Raw genomic sequence first — 23,116 nt, 5'->3', positions numbered from 1 at the left:
CTTGCAGCTGCGGGAGCTGGTCAGCATGTGCATATACCCCGACCCAGATCAAAGGCCTGACATCGGTTACGTGCACCAAATAGCCAAACAAATGCACGTGTGGACCTCGAGCACATGAGCGCCGGGCCCGGGAGCCGGCACAGCTCAGTCTTACTTGAATTCTTTTCTCAGCTGAACGCCACTGGTGCCAGGTCACACAGGTGGGAGGTTGAGCACTCGCAGCAGAGGCTCCATCACTTGCAGGTTATTTGACAAGGACTCTTACAGGTGGTCGTGCTTTAACGTGAAGATTCTGTGAGGTATTGCAAATGATTCTTTTTATTTTTTATTTTTAAGGCCAATAATGTTACGGATGTAGATCATTTAAGGGTCCTTTCTTAAAACTGTTGTGTGTAATCTAGGATAGCAGCTAGTACCGAGGGCTCAGCGTTTGCCAGACCTATCTTAACTGTAATGTGAAATATTGAAATAATTCCTTCAGTGAAATCACTTTATACTAATGTAAGGATTACCATAGATTTTGTGTAATTTGTATAACTGCTACTTTGCCTCTTCTGCAAATGGTTAATAGCAAATTCAGTTTTTACCTGGTGTATTTTAAAGCAGCCATTTATGTTTTTATTAATTTCTTCCTCTTCAGACTTAAGAACTGGGAAGGGTTGGGGGGGTGGGAAAACCTTTTGTTTCATGATTTATTTTTTTTAATTGAAAATTTAGAGTATTTTGCTGATGCATTTCTCTGTCAGAGATGAGTTAAACATGAGCCTGGGGAAAAGAAGACAAAACATGCCAAGCAAACCCCTACCAGCCTTGCTCCTGCAGAGACTTGCTCCTTTCCCTCATTTTTCCCTTTTGGAATGGTTCTTCTTCACCTCTAGGTTCTTGTTTAAAACCAGTGTTTCTCAAAGCCAACTCAGTTTTGGTGCAGAGACTTTTACATGTTCAGTAGTACATCGGGTACTATCGGTGGAACTTCAGCAGTGTTTTAAACACTTGGAAAATTTTTAAAAAATAAATGAAATGCTTTGTGTATGGAATTCTGCATAGGATCAGCCCCTTCTCTCAAACTGTGAAAGCTCATTACAGAATGTGAATGTTTATAAAATCTCAACCTGATCTGAAGGAGTCGTCTTTTAACTGCATAAAAATTGTCAACCAGCTAAATTCATTCATTGAATCAATGACTTGTTTCATGATGTCAATGGAAATACTCACTGCTTTAGGAACAGCCGTGGATTCACGTTCCAGTGTCTCCATTCCATGTGCCTGTCAGAGGAGCAGGGCTGCACTCGGTGCTCCAGAGGAAATCCTTCAGCCTGTGCTGCTCCAGTGCCGCTTCCACGTGGGACAGGGGCTTGTGCCAATGTATAGATTTGTGTGTGACACTTCAAATGCAGCCTGTGCCTGTTCTTTTGTTTTTGTTTTGTTTTTTTCTTAAAGAAAGCTTACCTTACCTTTTTTGAACTAAGATTAGAGTTAGGGGGTTACATACATATATATGCTTTTAGTGGATTTTTTTAACCTACTTTTCTCTACTTTAAGGAAAACTGCAGTGCCATCTTCAACTACTTTCTGTAAAATTTGGGAATATTTGTATAGGGTACCAAGAAAAGCCATTAATTGCTGTGAATATGGTTGGTGTCATTAATGCAAGGTGCCGTTTTACTGAGGCTTCTCAGCAGAAAGTTGAGGCTGTTACTCTCAGGAGAGATGTGGGAAATTCAAATCAGCAGGAGAATGTCATGGAGGCACCAAATTGCCGCCACCATTTCCATGCCAACAGTTGCCAGGGTTCAGCCTGAACCTCTCTGGTTCCACTGCAGCTTTCCTTGGAGCCATGGCTTCCAGGGAAGCTCAGCTCAAATATGAGTATCTGGAGAAGTCTGGTCACTTTCTTGCTACATAAAATTTCATAGTGCTTATAAAGAAATGTATTTCAAAAGGTAATTTTTTGCAATTGTGCATTTTTAGATAAATAAAAAAATTATTTCCAAAATAAACACCTTTGTTTAAAAAAAAAAAAAGTCCAGTATTAAAGGTTTAAGTGGAGGTGAATAACAAGAAACTCAGACTGGAACTGATGCTGGATCTGCCCTGTATCTACAGCAAACAGGGACGCAGTGACCTCAACATCCCCTGATGCCCTGCAGTGGGGTAGCACGAGAGCAGCGTCTGTTGGAGGGGGCAAGGGCAGCAATTCAGAACCACCAATGCTCAGTGTTTTCTTACATTCTACTAAACTAAAACTCATCAAATGCGACTTCTGCAGAGCAGTTTTACGCCCGCTGTTTTGCTCCTGGAGAGAGGTAACAAAGCAGCTCCTTTTCTGCCCCCTCCAGTGCACAGCTCTCACTGCTCAGAGCCCTTGGGGTCAGTGCCACAGCCCTGCAGGGCTGCACGAGCCTCACCTGCTCTAAAGGAGGAAGGGAGAAGCAGCAGCAACAGCGCCAGGTACAGACACACAGGGGAGAGTGGGCAGAGCCTCTTTATTCTGCACCAGCTGCTGTCTGAGCACCCACAGGGCTCAGGACGTGTCCATGGTCTGCACGGTCTCATCCAACACCTCGAGCTCCAGGTGTGCCACATTCTCTGTGAGGACAGCAGTTGTTCCTTTTTCACACTTGTACCTACCAAACCTAGTAAAGAAATGGAGGAAAATTAGCCTGGAGATGGTACAGAGGAAAACTTGCATTTAAAGTTTTAGAACTGATGAGCTTTAGAAGTTTCCTGTAGAAGTCCAAAGTAAATGCAAAAAAAATATACTGATTGCAGTAACTGACAGTTCCAGATAAACCACCAACTTCGGGAAACTGCTACAAAAACAGTCATGTAACTGGAAAGAGTTTTATCAAAAAATCAGTGGGGTCTCTAAGTGGTGGAGGATATTTGTGCTAAAAACCAAAGAACAAACAATTTACTTCTGTTTTGCAACTCTAAAATAATTCTACCAATGTATTATTAGCCTCTGTTCAGCTGCTGCTACAGCCGCTCATTTGGGCTGTTTACTTGAAAGCCCTACAGACCTGAGATCACTGACAGAACTTGGTATTACTGAAAGCAGGCCCTGCCAGGCAGAGCAGGGGCCCCAGGAGAGTCTCAGGGTCACTCACCTCTCCCCCTTCTTGTTGGCCACATCGTAAGGACGGAGGAAATCCAGCTTGTTCTTGCTGATGACACAGATGTCGATGTTGCTGCCGGAGCCCAGGTCGTTGTAGATGCCAGCTGCGATGGCGTCTCGCACGAGCTGCTTGGCCTCCTCCTCCTGGGAAAGGTGAAAAGCTTTAATGTCACTGCCCCAGTGCTGGCACTTCCCAGGACTGACGGCCCTGTGCCTGTGGAGGCTGAGCTTGGAACAATAAATGATACACCAAACCCTTCCATCACCAGGTACTGCTGTCAAAATGCTGCAGTTGGTTACGTTTGTACCACTTAAGTAAAACAAAAGAGCAACTTTTCCTACAGTAATGGAGGTAACTATGACACAGAAGGACCCGGAGTGCAACAGTGCCCATGTTACACAACAGTATTCACGAGTATCTTTTACACAGAAACATTCCCAACTCACCAAAATCTCCATTAGACTCTGACACCAGATGTGTCAGCCCACATTCCCCCCTCGCCAGTAACACACACCGGTGCTGCTGTGCACTGTGAGTATTGCTGGGACTGGCAGCTTCCCCAGCCATTCCAGCAGCACGGGCTCCCTCTGCAGCTCCCACGCAGGGCTGGGGCTATTCCAAACGAGCTGGAGGAAAAAATACCCACGCTCAGCTCAGCACCATCAGGAACCATCTGCCGTGGCCTCAGCTCCTGCTGTAACCCAGGCTGGGGAGCACAAAGAAATGTCACAAAACAGCTTTCTTGACGTATCATTTTAAACCGTGTCAAAGCCAGGGACAGGCCTGTGTGTGCCTGTCCCTGGGGCAAAGGACACATTTTCACTAACAGAGCTCCTCAGTCCAGCCTGTGCCCTGCACCCTTCCCATGGCACTGCAGGCCTTGGAGAGCCCAGACCAGTGAGGGGGCATCCTGCATCCCCAGCTCCACTGAGCCTGTGCCCCGTCATCTGGGCAAAGGGTCAGAACACAAGGAAAACAGATGGAGTCCATATAAATATATATATGGACACATGCATACATCATATACACACACAGATCTTTTCAGTAGCCTGGAAAGTACAAACCAGAAAATAAAAGACCCCTTACTTTCTCAAAGGTGTGTTACTTACTTGAAAACACTGACTAGAGCTGCCCGTTGCAATGCAGGAATAGTAAGACTGGAACACATCCACGGACACAGAGGTGTGGACTCTTTGTCCCCAGGTTGTGTGCAGCAGTGGCTGCTCAGCTCACCCAGCAGATCCTGTTGGAATGCTGCGCCTCCCAGGCCCACTCCTCACTGCTTGGCTGCTATTTCACACCTTGGAATAATCTTCTGCCACCAGACACCAGAACAAGAGACGAGCTCAACACTCAATCTGATAAATGCAGCTTTTTCCAGTGTGCCTCATTTTCACAGCCTGTCCGTGCCAGGATCTGCCACGTGACAGCGGCAGTGCCAGGAGCGGCAGCTCCTGACTGCAGCTGCTGCAGCCCCGGGTGCAGCTCAGGGGGAGCCCAAAATTAGCTCAGCTCCCACCTGCCTGCCCTGGGCCTGCCCGGCACTCCCTGGTGCCCCTCTGAACAGTGGCAATGACAGCATTCCTCTGCCAGCAGCCACTGGAGCAGGGCACAGCCTCCACTGGACTACACAAACTGCAGAAATTCACTCACACTTTTACAACTATTACTCTTTTTTTTTTAAAAAAAAAAAAAAAAAAGGCAAATTACACTTCCTACCCAGCTGACTAGAACAATACAGCCATGCTGCAAAAATAATTCCTGTACCTTTCCTTCAGTGTTTTGGGTAATAAAATCCCGGTAAGCAAGTAATTCCTCACTTACCTGACAGAAGCCTGTCAATGATTTGTTGGAGACTAATGTTATTTTAGTAGCATAGTGAAAGTAAGTAAACCAAAGAAGTATGTCTAGATCTGCTTTAAGAACTAAGTGGTAGCAAAAGCAGAGTAATTTCAAGCTATATGAGTGTTAGATGTAAGAAAAATAGCTTAGGAAAACTACAGCAGGTTTGTAGAGTTTGTTCCACTCTTCCTTTTAATTTCATCCTTTTAAGTCAATACTGTAACCTCACAGACTTCTCTAAATCTTATTTGCTTTTAAAGATGTACTCTATCAGCCTACGGTTATCAAAAAGTTAAAAAAATACCTAATAAAGTGCAGTCGGAAGAGCTGAGCTCTAACTGCACAGAGAGCCCAGGCTGTAACCTCAGCTCCCCCACTGACAGTGCAGCTCAGTCTGTGAATATGGAATAACTGTCATTAGAAAACCCTGCCTCAGTGCTGCTTCCTGCTCCTCTTTTTACAATTTAGAAAGCTGAACGGAATAGCCACAAGAAAACCCCGAAGTATTCCTTACAGAGATCCTGCACGGAGTTCGGCAAGGACTGCTATTTACGGTCACAAAACAGGGGGTTAGCAGGAAAGTGCTGACACAGTCTCAAGTACAGGGCCGTCAATGAGTCACTGTAATTATTAATCTTAAAAACCCCTAGAAGTTCAGAGTATATAAAAGGAGCACTTCCTACTTTATGGTTGCAAAGACCAAGCTAACTGGGAATATCCTCCTCTGGGGCCCCCACTGCTCCTTAAATGAGATTACAGCCGAGTGATGAACTGTACGGCGAGGCAGCGGTGACAAGCAGCACTTTATGGAGCGATCTGTCTGTCCCCATCACACAGCCCACAATGTGTCCCCGGACTCCAATGTGCAGCTCCATTTACCTCCGCGTGACAAATGGGCAGCGCTTGGCAGAGGCGCAGCGAGGGCCAGGCGCTGTAATGGTCAGCGCGGCTGTGCCGTGGGACGCAGCCCGCTTCATTACGGTGACCGGCAGCGCGCCTTCCAAAGGGTGCCTGAGGAATAGGGCAGTAAAGGCGGAAATAAATAACTCGGCACGGAAGGCTAATCTGAAACGCTGTTTGATAAATTATTTATAACACAGACAATTGTCTGCATTTAATATTGGCGCTACCGGTAGCATCTTTAAAAGATGATTTATGTGCTGTAATGCCATTAAGCTTTATATGGGCCCACTGCTGGCTATAAAGTCTGCTGAGATTTAGAGAATGAGTTTTAAACTGTCACTGCAACATCATAGTAGATAGAGCCTGTATTAAATCTTTACTTTAAACCTGTTATCTGGAGAGTTGCAGTTTGCAGACACTCAGAGCTGATGGATTACCTCTCACAGCTGCTCTGCCACGAGTCCCAAACAGCACCGAGGAGCAACTTTTACACATTATTCTTGTATATGACTTGGATCAACTTTCTCTTCTCACTTAAGCGATTTCCAAGTTTCAAGTGCTACTGAAGGAAAAAAGACTTTCCTACAGGAGATGAGGCTACTTCTGCCTTGTATCAATACTGTCTTCACTAATAACCTGTAAACATGTTTATCATTATGCTCCAGCAGCAAAGGGAACAGCTGGAATGGCTTTGTGAACATTATTTCCTCACATTTTGTAACTTCACAAGCAAGTTAAACAGGAGAGGTCTCTTCTAGATTTTAGAACTTTAGAAATTATTTCTAAATTTTTTCTAAATTTCTAAATCTTTTTTTCCTAAATGATTTTTTTTCTCTTACCAAAATAAAATTAATCCCTTCTGCAGGTTACCAGGACGCTGCTACAGATGCAATACACAGTGCAGTTCTCCAAAGCTTTTCTTAGAAAGATTTGAAATGCAATGCACAGTCAGTATAATATGAACATAAGCAAGCATTTTTGTAAGAATAAATAAATGCAAATACTTACCATAACTGTCTTTTACAATAAGATTTGTTCAAATACTATCACATAAAAAGTTGGTACTACTTAAAGTGAGAATCCCATGGATTTGTGTGGGAAGAGAAGGGAAGGAAAAAAATAAGAAGCTTCAGGAAGGACAATGACAATAAAACCATAAAGGAGTGCTGGGAATTTGAGGGTAGAAAACAATACCTCTTGAAGGACATAAGCACCTACAGGAGCATAAGTAGAGTCTGGAAGAGAATCAGCAGCACAGGGGAAGTGAGGGGCTGGGGTGGAGATCACTCTGTAACTGGAAGAGATGCTAAATCTGCCCTAAGTCCAAAGAGAACAAACCTGAGAAGCGAAGGACTTTGTATTTCTTGTAAGGGAAGGCTGGAAGGCTCCAGCAGCAAGAATAGATTTGGTCTGGCTGTCAGGAAAAGGGCTGGCATGGTCATTCAAACCACTCAGGTTTAACAAGTCTTCCCCCAAAAAAGTGCATTTCCAGTGTTGCCTCAGAATAAGGGATGACACAAATTGTCTCTTTTTTTCTTTTAATTAGACCTATGCGTTTTATGTTCGGCTTCATTGTGACTGAAGTGTCAGTAAATGTTTACTTTTCTAACCATTTTCTGCTAAGAACTTTCCAAATAAACTGCTCAGTAGTCCCTAATTATTATTCTCAGAGATAACAGTTTTTTCCCATTCTGAGGAAGCTGCCTGTGAGCACAGGCTCATCCCCACCCCCTCTCTGATATCATACACCACCAGTATAATAAACCACGTTAATATTTCATACCAGGGTGAAATATGCTGGAGTATCAATTCAACATCTGCTGTCTTTAGGGTACTGGCATCCCGCAGAGACACTTTCAATTTGTAATTGAGTTCTATACTGAATTAATCAGCAGTTTATCTTTTTTAGTAAAATAATGTCTTCCCCACTAACCTGGATTTACATTAACAATTTATGCCAAATTACCTGCCAAGACAAGAAACTTATATGATTCGGAACTACTATTCAATAACATTAGTTGCTGTATGTCATTCCCTACACGGGGATTAGTACAATCCATATTTCCAACGGCACAGAATTAAATTACAAACTCTTCTCACAACTATGGGATTTCTTTCAATACTATTCCCATTCTCTGAACTAAGAATGATTACAACAACTCATTTAATCCATCACTTAGTAAAGTTCATGGGTTTTTAGGGAACTGATCCTCAAAATGGAAACTGGATTAACAGCACCAGAGCTGTAAATCCTGCCAGGCTGCAGCTCCTCCTCTGGCCCCGCTGTGCTGCTCTACAGCAACACACGGACCCTTAGACACCCAGATATGCAAACCCTGCACCACGGTTAAAGTTACTTTATGTTACTGCATATAAAAAAAAATTAATATCAAACAATAACACATCTGGCTTCAAGTAAAGCAAACTCTGCTCATCTGACCATTGCTTTACCTCTGACAAAAGGGTGGAAGGGAATGAAGGTCAACATTTTATTTGGAAAAGAAGTCTTGGACCCTCTGGTAATATATCCTTCCTAATACACCAAAGTGCTCCATAAAGCCCAGGCTGGCTCTCTCCTCCTCCTCCTCCCCGTTCCCTCACAGCAATTGCCCTCGGCCCCGCCGGCCCTCGCCGCGGGAGCAGCACTTGGGCTTCTTGCCATGTGAAATATTTTCCAGGGCATTTTGCCTGTGTTCTGCAGTTATGGGAGATATACAAACTGGAACAATTTAAACCAGAACACCTGCTCCTGAGAAATGCATCAAAAATAATTACCTGTCCTCCCCCTACCCTGTGTAGTGAAATGATCTCTTAACACAGAGCCCTGCTTCTGGCTAGCTTGTCTACATTATTACGGACAAACTTTAAGTGTTACTTTCATAAAGGTGAAGAAATTGTTGCTCTCTGACATGCAGCAAGGCCCAATTTACACAAAGGTAACATTTCCCTTGATACAGTCTGCAATCAGCAAACTGGAAGGCAGCACTGCTGGAGATCTCTGGGAACCCGGACTGGTGCTGCCGGCAGTGTCCCACCCACTTCAGCACACAAACCGAGCTTTCGTTCGTTCAGAAAGCACCCCACAAAACCCCTCTCCTGCAATCCCAGCCATGCCAGAGCATGCCTAGCTGCCATCTTCCAAATCAGCCAGATTTCCTGTTTAACACTAGTTCCACAAAGGAAATCGATCCAGGGCACAGTTCTGTGAAAGATGATGAAAACAGTACAAACTGTCCAACATGTCAGGCAGAAACCAGGCTGCCACAGGATAATTGTGATCTAACGGAAGAATAAGAAACAGGTATGATAAGCCTTTATTTTCTGGCTGACTGTATGCACTAACACCTGATATTTACCCATGGAAATCCATGTCTCCAGGAGACACGAACACAGCTATGTCAGGAAAGCTGAAAACCGCAGTGCCACAAGCTCTGGCAGCAAAGAGTGAAGATATGCCACTAACAGCCTCAATTCCTGTCACTGGATAATGAAATGCACAAATACACAGGGCACAGAAACACAAAGTCCTGATTTTTGCTCACCGAGTCAGATTTTGTCCGTCCGTCCCCGTTCCCCCCCCGCCATTTACTTAATTCCGTGTTTGACACCAACAGGGGTTCAAGTATCTCAGGCAGGCTCTCCAGCCTAAGTCCCATAGTCTGGCTTGATCTCCATTGTCTGCTGCCAGAGCGGAGCCCACAAACCTCCCAGCAAGTGGTCACCGTCCCGCGGAGTCATTAGAGCTGCGGTGTCAGCTGGCGGGATCAGCCAGCTGCCACACCTGAGCCCGGGAGCTGATCACCATCCCTAATGAACACAGGGCTCATCTGCAGCCTGTCACTGCTCCCCAGCCCCCGGCACACAGACACGGGCGACAACACTGCCGAGACAACTACTGTTGAAGATTAGAGACTTTTGACAGATTCCAAAAATAGCTCAGTATTGTTGTCAGTAGTTAATAAACAAAAATAATTCTACCACATTGAGGGACATTAGGAAATGTGAGCGGAGGAACGTTGGAAGGATCTATGTCAGCTGCTTAAAAATGGAAGAAAGTGACATGTTTTCATAATATTTTGTAGTGTGCCTAATGCATTTTTTTACTGAAATAAGAGGTGCACAGTGAAAGCTGCATTCAGGCTACTTTGCATTTCGATACCGCAAAGATCCCACAGCACAAGGAGCATCCTGAGGAAAGCGTTCTCCGTGCCTCAGCTACTTCACTCAGGGATTAGGGGCTACTCAGAAGTACCTCAAAACCCACTTCTCCCAAACTGCTCAGATTGCTCCCAGCCCATGTAGGTCCCACCCAGAGGTGAGCCAAAGCCCGCACTGCAGAGCCGTCACCACAGCACGCCAGGGGACCCTCTGGTGGGACAGCCAAGCCACAGGTCCTGGGACAGCACAGCCGCTGCAGCACCCAAAGGGCCTGTGCTCCATGTGGAACACACTCACAACAGTCCTCTCTTCATATTAATCTGTTCTTACCCTCCAGGGTATTTTTATTTTCATTCAGTACCACTTGATTTCCTGCCACACTTAAGAAATGGTACAATAACTGACTGCAAATATAATCGCACACATTTGTGGTGATCTATCCTAGAAATAGTTACTAAGTATCTGCCAGATTATCTCCTATCTCCTTTCTTCCACCTCTTCTGCTCCTGAACTCACTACGCCAAGATTTACTTTCTTTTCCTTGCAAAAGTTCTGTTTTCTGTAGCTTCTGATTCTCTTCCTTTTGGAGCCTCTCTTCATTAAACCTGACTGTTTTGGTGAAATACAGAACAGAAACGAAGTTACAAGCAGCCTTTCCTTGCTCAAACAAGAAGTCTACAACATAGCCCCACTGTGCATCAAGTAATTCTACAGACAAAACGCTTCTACTTTTCAAACACCAGAAATCAAATAGCAGAAGAAAATATATCCCTGTCCCCATCTCCTGAGGAATTCAACCATCACAGGATAGATAAACCCAGAATTCCAGCATTTAATACTGTAGGCATTTTTTTCCCAGCTCACAGTGCTTTCCCATATCCACTGACTCAGAGTATTTCTGTGCTATTGTTTAACACCAGAAGGCACAAACGCATTTACAAAATGACTGCAAGGTTTAAAAACCAGTGGCGACTCTATTGGAAGAAAAATTGGTGGCAATGAAAGATCTAAGCTCGAAACACTCCATTAGATGTGCTGTTCTTCCACTTACGTTTTTTAAAGTAGATCTATAGCTGCCCACATGACAGATTAATATTGTTCCACAGCAGTTAGGTGCTTGGCATTACATTTTTGAAGCATCTAGAGGCCTTCAGGGCTGAAAGTGTTCCCATCCTCAGCGATCTATAATGGCTCCTCTGGAGGCCAGCACTCCTTCCCAACAAACCCTGCCTCCATAAATCAGGCTGCACAAGTGGCACTCGGGGACGTCACCATCCATCTCCACAGCTCCTCTGAAGGATGTTGGGTAAGGATCATCTCCCAGCACTGCAGCCAGGGAAAGGACCATCACAGTTGGCACTGATAAAGCATGTGCTACTTAAATCTGAAGACACACTAAGTCTATGGAAAAAAACACATCCTGCTGGTGTTAGCATGCCTCAGGCACTGGGAGAAGCCTCAGCAACTCATCTTCAAAAGGCAGAGAGCCAGGGCTCTAGAAACCTGCAAAAATTGGCTAAGCCTGCAGTCTTTTTTATTTTATTATTTTTTTTTATTTTTTTTTTAGTTGAGCATCTTCAAAGTCTATGATTCTAACTCTAGGGCACAGCAGCTGCCACTGCAGATTTGATCCTCTCAGCTTTTGGCAGCTCTCAACTTGAAATTCTAGCAAAAGAATTTTTCAAGTTGCTATTATTGCCTGTCATGGATTTATAAATATTGTGCACTATCTGCTGTGGCATGGCTCTCCTGGGACACTAGTGCATGCCAAAAGCGTAACAGAATGAAAAACAGTTCCTATTCTTCAAATAAATGCTAATTTTTTTTTAACTGTGCTCACACGATACGTTTGGTGATCAGCTTCAATAGTACAGAATATATATCAGAGGCAAAAAAGCTGATTGTCTTTTCCAGTAGTATTCAGCTGCTACTTTCATTAAGCTTGTTTAATTACATTCCAGATGCTAATTTGCAAGTTGATACCAGAGGGTGCAGGACAGTTTGCCTTTGAATCATTTTTCTGTGATGTGATGGTCTTGAAGCACACCACTACCCTCCAGTAGCCCTAGCAAGCTATTCTGACAATTAGTGCTAAAGAAGGGAGCACTGATCTTGACAGGAAAATAGTAATTTTCTACGTATTTTATTAAATTAATCTTTACCGATTTTATCTTCATTGCCATTTCATAGCAAATTTTATGTAAAATATACATAGCATACTTCAGATTTAATCTGGATTCATTTGAATAGAAATACTTGTTATTTTATTAATTTACTGAAAAAAGGATTTGTAAATACAAACTCACAGTCCTAACAGAATATGAGGGGGTGTTTAAGAGTACAGTTGAGCTTTATCATGCGAAACTTTGCTGGTTTGGTTAATACAATTCCTGAACTGTTATTAGATAACAGATTATTCAGGAAAACCAAAGGAAGGGTTAAGGTGCATGAAAATCTCAAAGATCTAAATATCTATTTCAACAAATTGGTAGGCTGCATTTCTACATGCTTGTTATAAGTGACTATCTGCTGCCACTTATGGTTGTGTGTGAAGGCAGTTTAATGAGGGTGACCTTTCTAAATAGGAAAATTTAGAGATTTACCAGTTTTTGGTGCCTTTTTCGGTTGCTCTTACACAAGAAATGACTTAAAATCCAAGCTTGAAAGCTAGCTGAGAATAAATGAAAATTTCAGTTCCACAGCACAGCTCTTTGCCATTTGTAACTCGGGAAGAGGACTAACGTGCTGTGGCTGCTGCTTCCAGGGATCTGCAGTCCGTTTTCAGTGGAATGGCACACACGCCAAGTGCACAGTCACACAGGAGGCTGGAAAAGGAGACTCTCATTCTTACAGCAGCACGAGGGGAGAGGGAAAAACAGTCTTCCTCTCTCTCTCAAGTGGCTCTATCAGCCATCTGGTGTGAGGATCCTTCCCAGAGACACTTGGGAGCCTATTAAACATATTCCAGTATTTCTGATAACAATTGTAAATATACTAGAGGCCAGAAGTCCGGTGTCTTTGGATATGCCCAAATCACAGGAGTCCTGATCCCACTGCGTGGCCCCAACTTTGCACACCGACAACTCTTGCTTAGGTACTGACAGGAGAGGGGCCAGGGATAACTGGAAAACTGCTTATTACAAATGCTGAAGCAATTAACTAGTGGCAAACTTCTCAAAACAAGGAGGGGGGGTTGACTGCGTTTTTAAAAATCTGCTGGAATTGCACTCTGTGATTTGTCAGGAGATGTATCAAAGCACAACAGATCACCTCACATTTTAAACTTCATTTACCAGCTTTATAGAGGAACTGTGGATTCATGGACCATCACCTGAAACTACCGTGCACTTGAGGGGAAGGAAATGACCCACAGCAGCTGCATTACAAAAATGAGCAGCATCTGAAGACCTCTGCTGATAGTAAACTAACTTTTTCTTTTTCTACATAATTCAATGATACTGAAGAGCTCCAAGCTTTGTTTTATCTGCCTTTTAGGCTGAAATGATTGCAACTGTGAGTCTTACAAATAATTTTTAATGGGTTCAATTTTCAATCTTGTGTTCAATTCCTCTTTTTTCTTTACTGCGGAATTATTAATCAATTGGAATGAGAAGGAGCATTCACAGAAAGTCTGAAGAGATTAATGTGGTTTAAGAGGACTTGACATTCCTGAGGCCTTTTATGAAACACAGTTACAGAAGACCCTGCCATTGTTTTGTAGTTAATTTCATCTGGATTCTCAGGTTTTAGATTAACAGTATGATATAACCAAATGCAAGAAATACTCTAGAAAATACAAAAATAATGCAGTGCATGCATTTGTGACTGAACAGCTTACTCTGATCTTACAACACTCCAGCTTTTCACTTTCCTGAATGATTCTTTATAATAATCAAGTACTTTCCATTTTTTATCAGTCTCATCAGCAAAACACAACCTTAGACTCTTCTGATAATTAGCTTTTAAGTAGATATTAAAAGTGCAAACACTTGTTCTGAACATATCCAATCAATCAGAATTGGTTTATATACTACCTGAACAGTTGTTGTTGCATTTTCTTTTCAAGACTGAGAGAGGACAGACTGACAGAAAAACAACAATATTGACTGTGCAAGAGCTGGTGAATTCCTAAAGTCAATTATAACCAGTAAGCTGTATGTTTTTAAAGCCCTCATCTACATTCAAATCACACATTTTCCCATATATAAATCGCAAATTTATTTATTTTACCCATTAATTTTTACAGCTTTGCAGTAAGCTGACATTAGTACATTTTAAGTGCAGCAAAACTAGAGAAGATGTACCTTTTTTAGAGTTTCACACCTCCTAAATTCTTCTGATCATGAGGACTGCTGAGGTAAGAAACACTAAGGTTTAAAAACCCAAGACTTACCTCCATGTCGGATTTGTATTTATCTTCAAACACTGCCATGGCCGCGAGCGATCCAGAACCTGTGGTGACAACACCAGGACACCATTTTAGCCAGTGGATTTAGGTATGGGAATTTTTTTAGAGAAAAATACAGTACATCTCATCAGCACAAACCCAGCTGAAGCCCACCTTAGCTTCCTCTGCACTGCACAGTGTCCACACCAAGTCAGAACCCGATTTAATCCTGAGGGTACAGCTTGTGTGCACAGACTTGGCACAGGCCCACCCCGACAGCCCTTCCCTCTTACCATTCTCAACATGAGATACAAAAATGAGGTTAGAAACAGAGAGTTAAGGGAATGCCACAGTCCCCCCTCCATCCCTCCTGCTCCTCTTAGAGGGAATCTCCTGGGGATGAGCAGCCTAGCAGTGGGAACAGGGCAGGGGGCTGCTGCCACCAGTGGATTTCCTCTGCAGTTAAACAGTTAATTGTGCTCCTGCTTTGTGCCGTTATTTTTACAATAATGAACAATAACAGCTGAACAAAGTGCCAGAGATGAAACCACGAGTTTAATGTTCCTCTCCAGAAAGAAGGACGAACAAGTGCAGTGATGGAACGGGAGCCATCTCTGCCCAAAGCCCTGTGATTGCGGGGTTATAAATGTGCTTTTCATGAATTAACACAAAAAGCAGGATGGTACTATTTGAAACTGTAAACTTGCTTTGTTCAGAAAGAGTGAGCCTTCAGGAAGATTTTCTTGTCTGTCGGTGGCCCTACCCATATTTCAGAGAACACTACTTTTGGGGAGTGAATAAAGTTACCAGCAATTTTTTACTCCAATTAGAAGATTTTTTGGCATTTATTACTTTTTAACTTGTTTTGCATAGTGCTATCTGTTTAGCTGGGTCACAGAGAAAGCCATATTTCCTATTTAAAATGATTTGTGTATATCGCTTGACCACCTCAATGGTTTAGTGAAAGCAAAAGGCAGCGATTAAACAGTTTCAAATGAGGTGTCCTGCTGATTTTATCAAGTCTGCTGAATGTATAATGAAAAAGGAGAAGCTGACAGTGACACTGTTGAGAAAATACAGACTACCTTAGCTGAACCATTTAAGGAGGTCCAATTATAGATCAAATTTAAAGGGTTGAAACAGCAGATTTACAGACACAAATCAATGAACATGGTAATCCCGATGAATATGACAGATATTCCTGTTACAGAATATTGCTGTGGTTGAGGATCATTACCTTTACAGTACCAAATACATCACATCTAAAAGCAGTAGGACACTCTAAGTGTGTACTTGTATTACAGGCAATGACTATTCATTTACACCTCAGAGCAATACACAACTCCATTTTTTAAATGCTGAAACTGAGAAAAAGGAAGGTTTTTAAGCAACTAATAGCAAAACTGAACTGCTGATGCAAACAGCTGGTGTCACGGAACAAACCACAAATAAAAGGAATTTTACTGACCCTTCAAACAAGGTCAAAATAAAGCGTGTGCCAAAACAAATAAAGGAATCCGAACAATAAAATAATAATTCTTCTGGAATGACATAGGAATATTTCTAATGATAGGGGGAAAAAAATCTGGGCTATGGTCTCAAACCAAGCCCACATTCTTGCTATACCCAAATGAAGACCTACCAGGAGCTGAGTGGGAAGTCTCAAAGCTGGAAAACAACACTGTTCTTGGGGAAAGGTTGACAAAATCGGAGTACAAAAACTAGAAAATGTGCAAGAAAGTATAAAGTGTACTATCTGACCAAAATTACTACATTAGCCAATTAGTTGGGAAAAAGTGATCTTAATTTCTTGAAACTTCTACTGATAAATAAAAAATTATCGGTAACACAATTGCATACATGGCTCAGGCTGAATTCCTCCAGCTCCTTTTAAAAATAAGTTCCCAAAAGAACCTATGGGCAGGAACTCAGTAACTTAAAGAAAAAAAAGGAAAAAGGCTGGGGGAATCTTATGTTACAGTACTCAAAATCCTTTATACATAAAGAATTACACTTAATTATTTATCTCACTATGTTACCAAGACACAAACAAATGCCAAATCTACTATCAACCTTGAATAAGTAAATCCACACAGTCCTGTAATGTAAATTTTCAAAGAGTTGTTTAAAGTCTTAACTAAACCTACATCGCTTCATTTTTTCTCTAGTGCTTATAAATCCTAAACAAGCTTGCATTTAAAATTTTGCCTTAGCAAAAGCCTCCCAAGCACAGCTAAGCATTCTCTAAAAGAACAGATTTCCCTGATCTTAAATAGCACGGTGAAAATTCTTCACTGTTCCCAGCACCAGATGTAAGCCCTGTGTTTCCAGAAACACCAGTCAATGCACACATCTGAGTGTCTCCGTGAAAACAAAGCATGTTTGACAACAGGAACTGCTGTGGAAAGCCCTCCTGGCACGCAGACATTCCCTGGAGCACAGAGCTGAGCAAAGCCCACCTGCACCGCTGGGACTGGCCTGGACACGCAGCCAGGCCATGGACAGTCAATCCCTGGGGAGAACTTCACCATCCCACTGCACCCACCTCCCTCCCCTTGTCAAACTCACTCGCCATCCAGACAACCCCACAATGTTCCAGCTACTCCAACTGCCTCGTGAAAGCTGCACTGTGACAGGAGAGCGGGCAATAAAACCGGGAACTTAAGTAAACACTGCAAGTACGGTTTTCTTATTGCAGTTCCTATAAAAACACAGAAAATCTGGATATTAAGGGTCTATGGAGAACTTGTTTGTGTGTGGGGAAACAGCTGCTCTCTTGTCTGTGCACTCGATGCCCACCAATAATTCATTTTTAACAAGCATGCTTTGCCTTTATGCAGAAACAAGCTTCACAATTCCCAAACATAAAGTCTGGAGGAGGATAAAGTCCAAACACGGCATAACACCATCCATTAACTTGGGATGGATTCCCCACCTCATACACACGGTAACTGATTTAAGTCACTACCAGTTCAGGTTGAGCAGCAGCTCAATCTCAAATCCACTAAAACCTCCACAAAAGCCATGTGATGTCACTAAACAGTGTCTTTACCTGAGCTCAAAGGAACACCAAACCAGGCACTTATCTTAGGTAAGATTTCAAACTATGCTCTGCGAAAATAAAAAATTTTCTTTCTTGGATTTTTTTTCCCACATGTTTGAAGCTTGTGTCTCTTCTCTATGTGGGCAGTGAGAATAATTAAAACAAAGGATAATTGGCAAAGTCGTAATTTATTTGTATTATATAGCATCCAGGAAAAAACCCTTTCAGATCCTTAAAACCCACTAATTGCTAAGAATGCTTACGCTTAGCATCAAGTAAAAAATGCCATCTCAATGCCAAAGAATTTGCTTTGCATGTATTTTCAGTAAGGAACACTTTAGAACCAAATATTCAGGAAGCATTAATCTAATATACCCACGTAAAAATATTGACTGCAAACATTCTACAGAACTATAGAAGTTGAACTACTCAGAACCAGGTAAGTTATGAAATAGTGGGAGAATTTACTGTTCTTTAAGTAACACTGGTCATTTCCTGAATTTTCCCTACCAACTTGTTAAATTTTCTGCATGCAACTGTAATAAACTGACTTTAAAAATACCATCTGGTCTTCACTTGAGCAGTTGTACACTTCAGTATTGATTTAAAGTGACAGATAATTATTGATACATAGCAAAAAAAGTGCAGCTCACAATAATTTCCACTGTGAATTACAACTGCGGGAGCTTTTCAGCAGAACCTCCACTGAAGGCAAGTTCTCATTGCCAAGAGGAGTCCATCTCCTCACCCAAGGACCTGTTTGCTGCCACACCAGAGGATGTGCAGAGCTCTGAGAGCAACACTTAGCACTTCCTCATCCATCACTGCCAAGGCTCCCTGACAGGGCATTTATTCACATGCACTCATTGTTATTCAATTTGCTGCTCATCCCAGGTAAGAATTCCATGATCTCGGCAGCTCCTTGGATTGGGATCATTTTTCAGCGTGGCTCCTGGCTGGGGGCTGGCTCCCAGCAGTGGGAGTTCTTGCTCTGCAGCACGACACTGCCACTGCATGAAGAGCTGATTTATGAATATGAAGCACCACTGGCGCCAGGGGAGCAGCTCCAGCCACAAGAGACTCCTGAGCACTCCGCCTGCTTCCAAAAGCTCAGCTACACACTTCAAGAGCTTTAATTTTATGCATGCATTTCATTATAAGCCTTGGCCAGAAGCTTTCCTAGACAAGCCAAGCAATCAGACAATCTTGCATCGTTTGCTGAAATCCAATTTTGTCCTTTGTCAGCATAAACAGTTTAATTTGATGTTTGCACTCCTGAGTAAGCACTGTGTAACTCTTAAATCTCTCTTGCAAGGCAGGACACCACTCTGTCCATCCGGACAGACCAGCACGCCAAAACAAAACTCAACTCAAATCTCCAGAAGTTAACTGGCCAAACATACCTACCCTGATTTAATAAACAGCCTTTAAAACACTGGGGGAAAAAAAACCCCATCAGACAACAGATTAGTCTAAATAAGATTGAAATACCATTCCAACTTCTATCTTCAATGACTTTTCATAGTTTTTCTGCTGTCTTGATTCTATCTTTCATGTATATGCATTAGCTAATTTTGTACTAAAACACATCCTGGTCACTGGAGGAAGTGTCAGCGCACCAGGGGCGGGAAGGTGAAGGACCCTGATGCTGAGAAGGGCTTTGCCCGACAGCGTGGCCAAAAGGAACGTGCGGGCACCAGCCACGCTCCTGGGACTGCCCACAGCAAACCGAAGTTTAAGCAACATGGAACTCAATCCTCTGATATTCTACTTCCCACTCCTTTGAACTTAGTTTGCTACCATGTTATTTTTGTGGAGGGAAAGAGGAGCTGCCAGGATTTCCGGACAGGCCAGATTTTAAAGCTTTTAAAACCTCGGCAGGAAAGCCGGCATGTGTGGAGTGCAAAGCGCATGAGGTGGTGCAGGGAAGCGGCTCCCACTGCCCCATTTGGGCCGCTTCCCTGGCCCCACAGCCCCCAAGGGCCCCACAGCCTCCTCACAGCCCCCTCGGGCCCCACACGAGCCCCCATGGCCCCCCACAGCCCCCAAGGGCTCCCCAGACCCCTCACAGCCCCCAAGGGCCCCACATGAGCCCCCTTGGCCCCCCACAGCCCCCTCACGCCCCCAAGGGCCCCACATGAGCCCCCATGACCCCCTCACAGCCCCCAAGGGCCCCCACAGCCCCCAAGGGCCCCACACGAGCCCCCATGGCCCCCCACAGCCCCCTCACAGCCCCCAAGGGCCCCTCACAGCCCCCATGGCCCCCCACAGCCCCCTCACAGCCCCCAAGGACTCCCCAGACCCCTCACAGCCCCCATGGCCCCCCACAGCCCCCAAGGGCCCCACACGAGCCCCCATGGCCCCCACAGACCCCTCACAGCCCCCAAGGGCCCCTCACAGCCCCCATGGCCCCCACAGACCCCTCACAGCCCCCAAGGGCCCCTCACAGCCCCATGGCCCCCCACAGCCCCCTCACAGCCCCCAAGGACTCCCCAGACCCCTCACAGCCCCCAAGGGCCCCTCACAGCCCCCATGGCCCCCCACAGCCCCCAAGCCCCCCCCCGTGACGTCACGTGACCCGGCCGCGGTGCTCGGGCCGCGGGCGCCACCCAGCGGCCGCGCGCCGCCGCCGCGCCCGGCCCCTCGGCGCTAATTGCGAGCGTTAATCACGGCCCCGCCACATCGCCACCCGCCCCGGCCCCGAGAGCCAGCACCAGAACCGGAACCTCCGCCGCCTCCAGCAACAGCCCCAGCAGGTGTTGTAGCCAAAGATGCCAGCCAGAAACGGAAAATCTTAATGAGAATCTATAAATGTGTATTTTCCCACCACAGAAGCAGCATAAAAGATGCACCGGGCACAGGCTGACTGATTTACTAATCTGATATACTTCGTTTTCAGATCGGTTTCCTGATATATTTATCTGAACTTCCCCTTACACTTCCATGGCTCCATCAAACAAGCTCCCATTTAAAATAATCCGAGCCCTCCAAACAGAATCCCACAATTCTTGTGCTTTAAGGTGTGGAACACACACAGCAACAGTGCCAGTATCTGTTTTCTGGCAGATGAGTTTTATCCCAGCCCATGTTTGTGAGGAAACAGAAGACTGCACCTGCCTTTTAAAAATACAGGTACAGCTTTATCTCCGTAGTCTGAGGCACACCCAGCTCCCAGCAGACAAATGGGATTTAACTAAAACCCCTTTAAGCAGCAGTTTGAAGCGTTCCCCGTGCCCCGGCCCCGCGGGAGCGGCACTCACCCATGGTGACGTAGGGCAGCTTGTCGGTGGATCCGTGGGGGTGGATGCTGTACAGGTGGGGGCCCGTGACATCCACTCCCCCCAGCACCAGCGAGGCGCCGATGTAGCCCTGGTACCTGGGAGCAATGTTTGTCTGTGAGTCTGGGGCCCACAGCTCAGCTGGGGCTGTTTAACACAATACAAGCATTTGGGAACTGTCCCGCAACAGCCCGGGTACAGCTCTGTACTTTTACCAGCTGGCAGCAGTAAAATAAGAAATGTACTAAAATACGGTTTATTTCAGTGTCCAGCAGACTTTCTGAGGCAATGATTTCATCACAAATCACAGGAACCCCCCAGTTTTACAAGCTTGCACATTACTCTATTACTGGTCCAGCCCTCTCACCACAAGGATACACAGCAGTTTTCATGGGTGTGATTATGTACTAAACAAAAAAAAAAACCCTCCTATTTTTGTTGTGTGATCACCACACAAGTCTCTAAAACACCACAGACTCCATTTCTCTTCCATCTCAGTTAAGAAGCCCATGAAGCAAAGAGCAATTGTGAAATCTTTCCTGAAGTCTTGTTACGAAGGTTAAGCAGGCTAAGCTAGGATGCTCCTTAAGCATTATTCGGTAGTTTTACCAGCACTGTTGATAAATAAGAAACCCACTCAGCTACCTGAACAGCATCTGCTTGAGCATCCGGTTGGCCGTGACAACGCGTGGGAGCCGTCCCGTGGACAGGGAGTGCAGCTCCAGGTTGGAGGAGATCAGCTGAGTTGTCATCTCTGTGTCTGCAGCTGTTCCAGCCCCGCAGCAGCTGAGGAACGTGATGAGCAAGTGAGGAAAAGAAGACAGAAGACTCCATGCTTCACGCAACAAACAGAAATCTTCTCATTGTAAAACTGAGCAAATTATGTTCTCACACAGAGAGCATGAAACAAGAGAGCGTAAATGGAATTCCATGAACCCCCAAGCGTTGGTAATAAAACATGATTTTGAAACAGAGCCTAATATTTGCTGTTAGTAAAGAACACGGATAAAAAAACCCAGCACCAACATCATTACGCACTAACGCACACAACGAACAATTTACTACCCAACAAAAAACTGCAATACTTACTAGATATTAGGGGAAATGAAGTGTATTTTCGAACAGTTCTTGTCGGCAACAACCATCCCCTCGGTTGCTCTGGTATCCGCTCCGAGGACGATGCCATCCTGCAGGAAAGGAGAATGATTCCCAAAGCCGCGATGTGCACCGGGCCCATCCCGGGGGCAGCTCGGGGGTTCGGGACGGGGCCGGGCACACCGGGGGTGACTCAGCAGCGCGGAGCCTCGGCCCGCCTCACCTTGTAGATGACGCCGGCGATGGTGGTGCCGGTCTTGCGCGGCGCGGGCACCCGCAGCCCCTTCTGGACGAGCTCGGCCTCCAGGTGCGAGTTCCTGCGACACACGGGGCGAGTGGGGCCGGGCGGAAGGGTGCCCCCCGCCGCCGCCCGGCCCGGCCCCGCGCTCCCCGCGCTCCCCCCGGCCCGGCCCGGCCCCGCTCCCGCCGCCGCCGCCTCACCGAGCGCAGTTGTCGAAGCTGAAGCCGCCGGCGGGCGCGCGCAGCACGGACACCGCCGCCATCTTCCGCCGGGCACGGGCGGGGCCGCGAGCGCTTCCGGGGCAGCGAAATGGCGGCGGGCCGCGCGCCGAGGGGCGGGGCGGCCGCGGGGGGGCGCTGAGGGGCGCGGCCCGAGCGCGGCGTGAGGGCCTGGGGAGCGGGGCGGGAGCGCACGGGGGAGGGAACCGGCCTGGAACGGGCCTGGAACCGGCGTGGAACAGGCCAGGAAACCGGCCTGGAACGGGCCTGGAACCGGCGTGGAACGGGCCTGGAACCGGCGTGGAACAGGCCAGGAAACCGGCCTGGAACGGGCCTGGAACGGGCCTGGAACCGGCGTGGAACGGGCCTGGAACCGGCCTGGAACGGGCCTGGAACCGGCCTGGAACGGGCCTGGAACCGGCGTGGAAACCGGCATGGAACCGGCCGGGAAACCGACCTGAAACCGACATGGAACCGGCATGAAACTGGCCAGGAACCGGCCAGGAAACTGACACGAAACCGGCCAGGAACCCGAACCCAAACCGGCCAGGAGCCGACCTGAAACCGGCCAGGAGCCGACCCCAACAGCGACCCAAAACCGACCCCAGCCCGACCCCAAACCAACCCCAACCCGACCCCAAACCAACTCAAAACCAACCCAACACTGACTCCAAACTGGCGCAACACCGTCCCGGCACTGACCCCAAAACGATCCCAAACTGACCCAAAACCGGCGTGATGGCAATGGAACGGTTCTGTGGCAAAACAAACAAACAAACACCAAAACAAAAATCAAAAAAAAAAAAAAAAAAAAAAAAAATTCAAAGTTGCA

At 45.6% G+C, this 23,116-nt stretch overlaps 2 protein-coding genes across 3 annotated transcripts in view; one reads left to right on the top strand and one right to left on the bottom strand.

Annotated features, from left to right (window-relative positions):
- NEK6 (NIMA related kinase 6) overlaps positions 1 to 5,973 on the top strand; it is a 49,908-nt gene extending 43,935 nt beyond the window's left edge. For both annotated transcript variants that reach the window (XM_040083356.2, XM_040083355.2), the window contains exon 10: positions 8 to 5,973. In XM_040083356.2, coding sequence (XP_039939290.1) covers positions 8 to 118 — 111 coding nt within the window. In that variant the 3' untranslated portion in view covers positions 119 to 5,973. The remainder of the gene's footprint in view (positions 1 to 7) is intronic.
- Positions 2,468 to 22,359, bottom strand: PSMB7 (proteasome 20S subunit beta 7). The gene is made up of 8 exons (XM_040083357.1): positions 22,267 to 22,359; positions 22,049 to 22,142; positions 21,820 to 21,917; positions 21,376 to 21,516; positions 20,713 to 20,828; positions 14,416 to 14,474; positions 3,111 to 3,262; positions 2,468 to 2,636 (listed from the first exon to the last, which is right to left on the bottom strand). The coding sequence occupies exons 1-8, from the start codon at positions 22,326 to 22,328 to the stop codon at positions 2,525 to 2,527; spliced, it is 834 nt and encodes a 277-aa protein (XP_039939291.1). The 5' UTR covers positions 22,329 to 22,359; the 3' UTR covers positions 2,468 to 2,524.
- Positions 22,360 to 23,116: the final 757 nt, after the last annotated feature.

This window comes from Hirundo rustica, chromosome 20 (genome assembly GCF_015227805.2).
Source record: "Hirundo rustica isolate bHirRus1 chromosome 20, bHirRus1.pri.v3, whole genome shotgun sequence".
NCBI lineage: Eukaryota > Metazoa > Chordata > Aves > Passeriformes > Hirundinidae > Hirundo > Hirundo rustica.
This window is presented reverse-complemented; position numbering and strand designations above follow the sequence as displayed.

Bases quoted from the DNA above. Each gene is read 5' to 3' on its own strand.
- PSMB7 (XM_040083357.1), bottom strand. From the start codon at position 22,328: ATGGCGGCGGTGTCCGTGCTGCGCGCGCCCGCCGGCGGCTTCAGCTTC. The intron at 22,143-22,266 runs GTGAGGCGGCGG...CGTGTGTCGCAG, and splicing joins AGCTTCGACAACTGCGCTCG to GAACTCGCACCTGGAGGCCG. The intron at 14,475-20,712 runs GTGAGTGCCGCT...TTGTCACCACAG, and splicing joins GCTGCCCTACGTCACCATGG to GTTCTGGATCGCTCGCGGCC.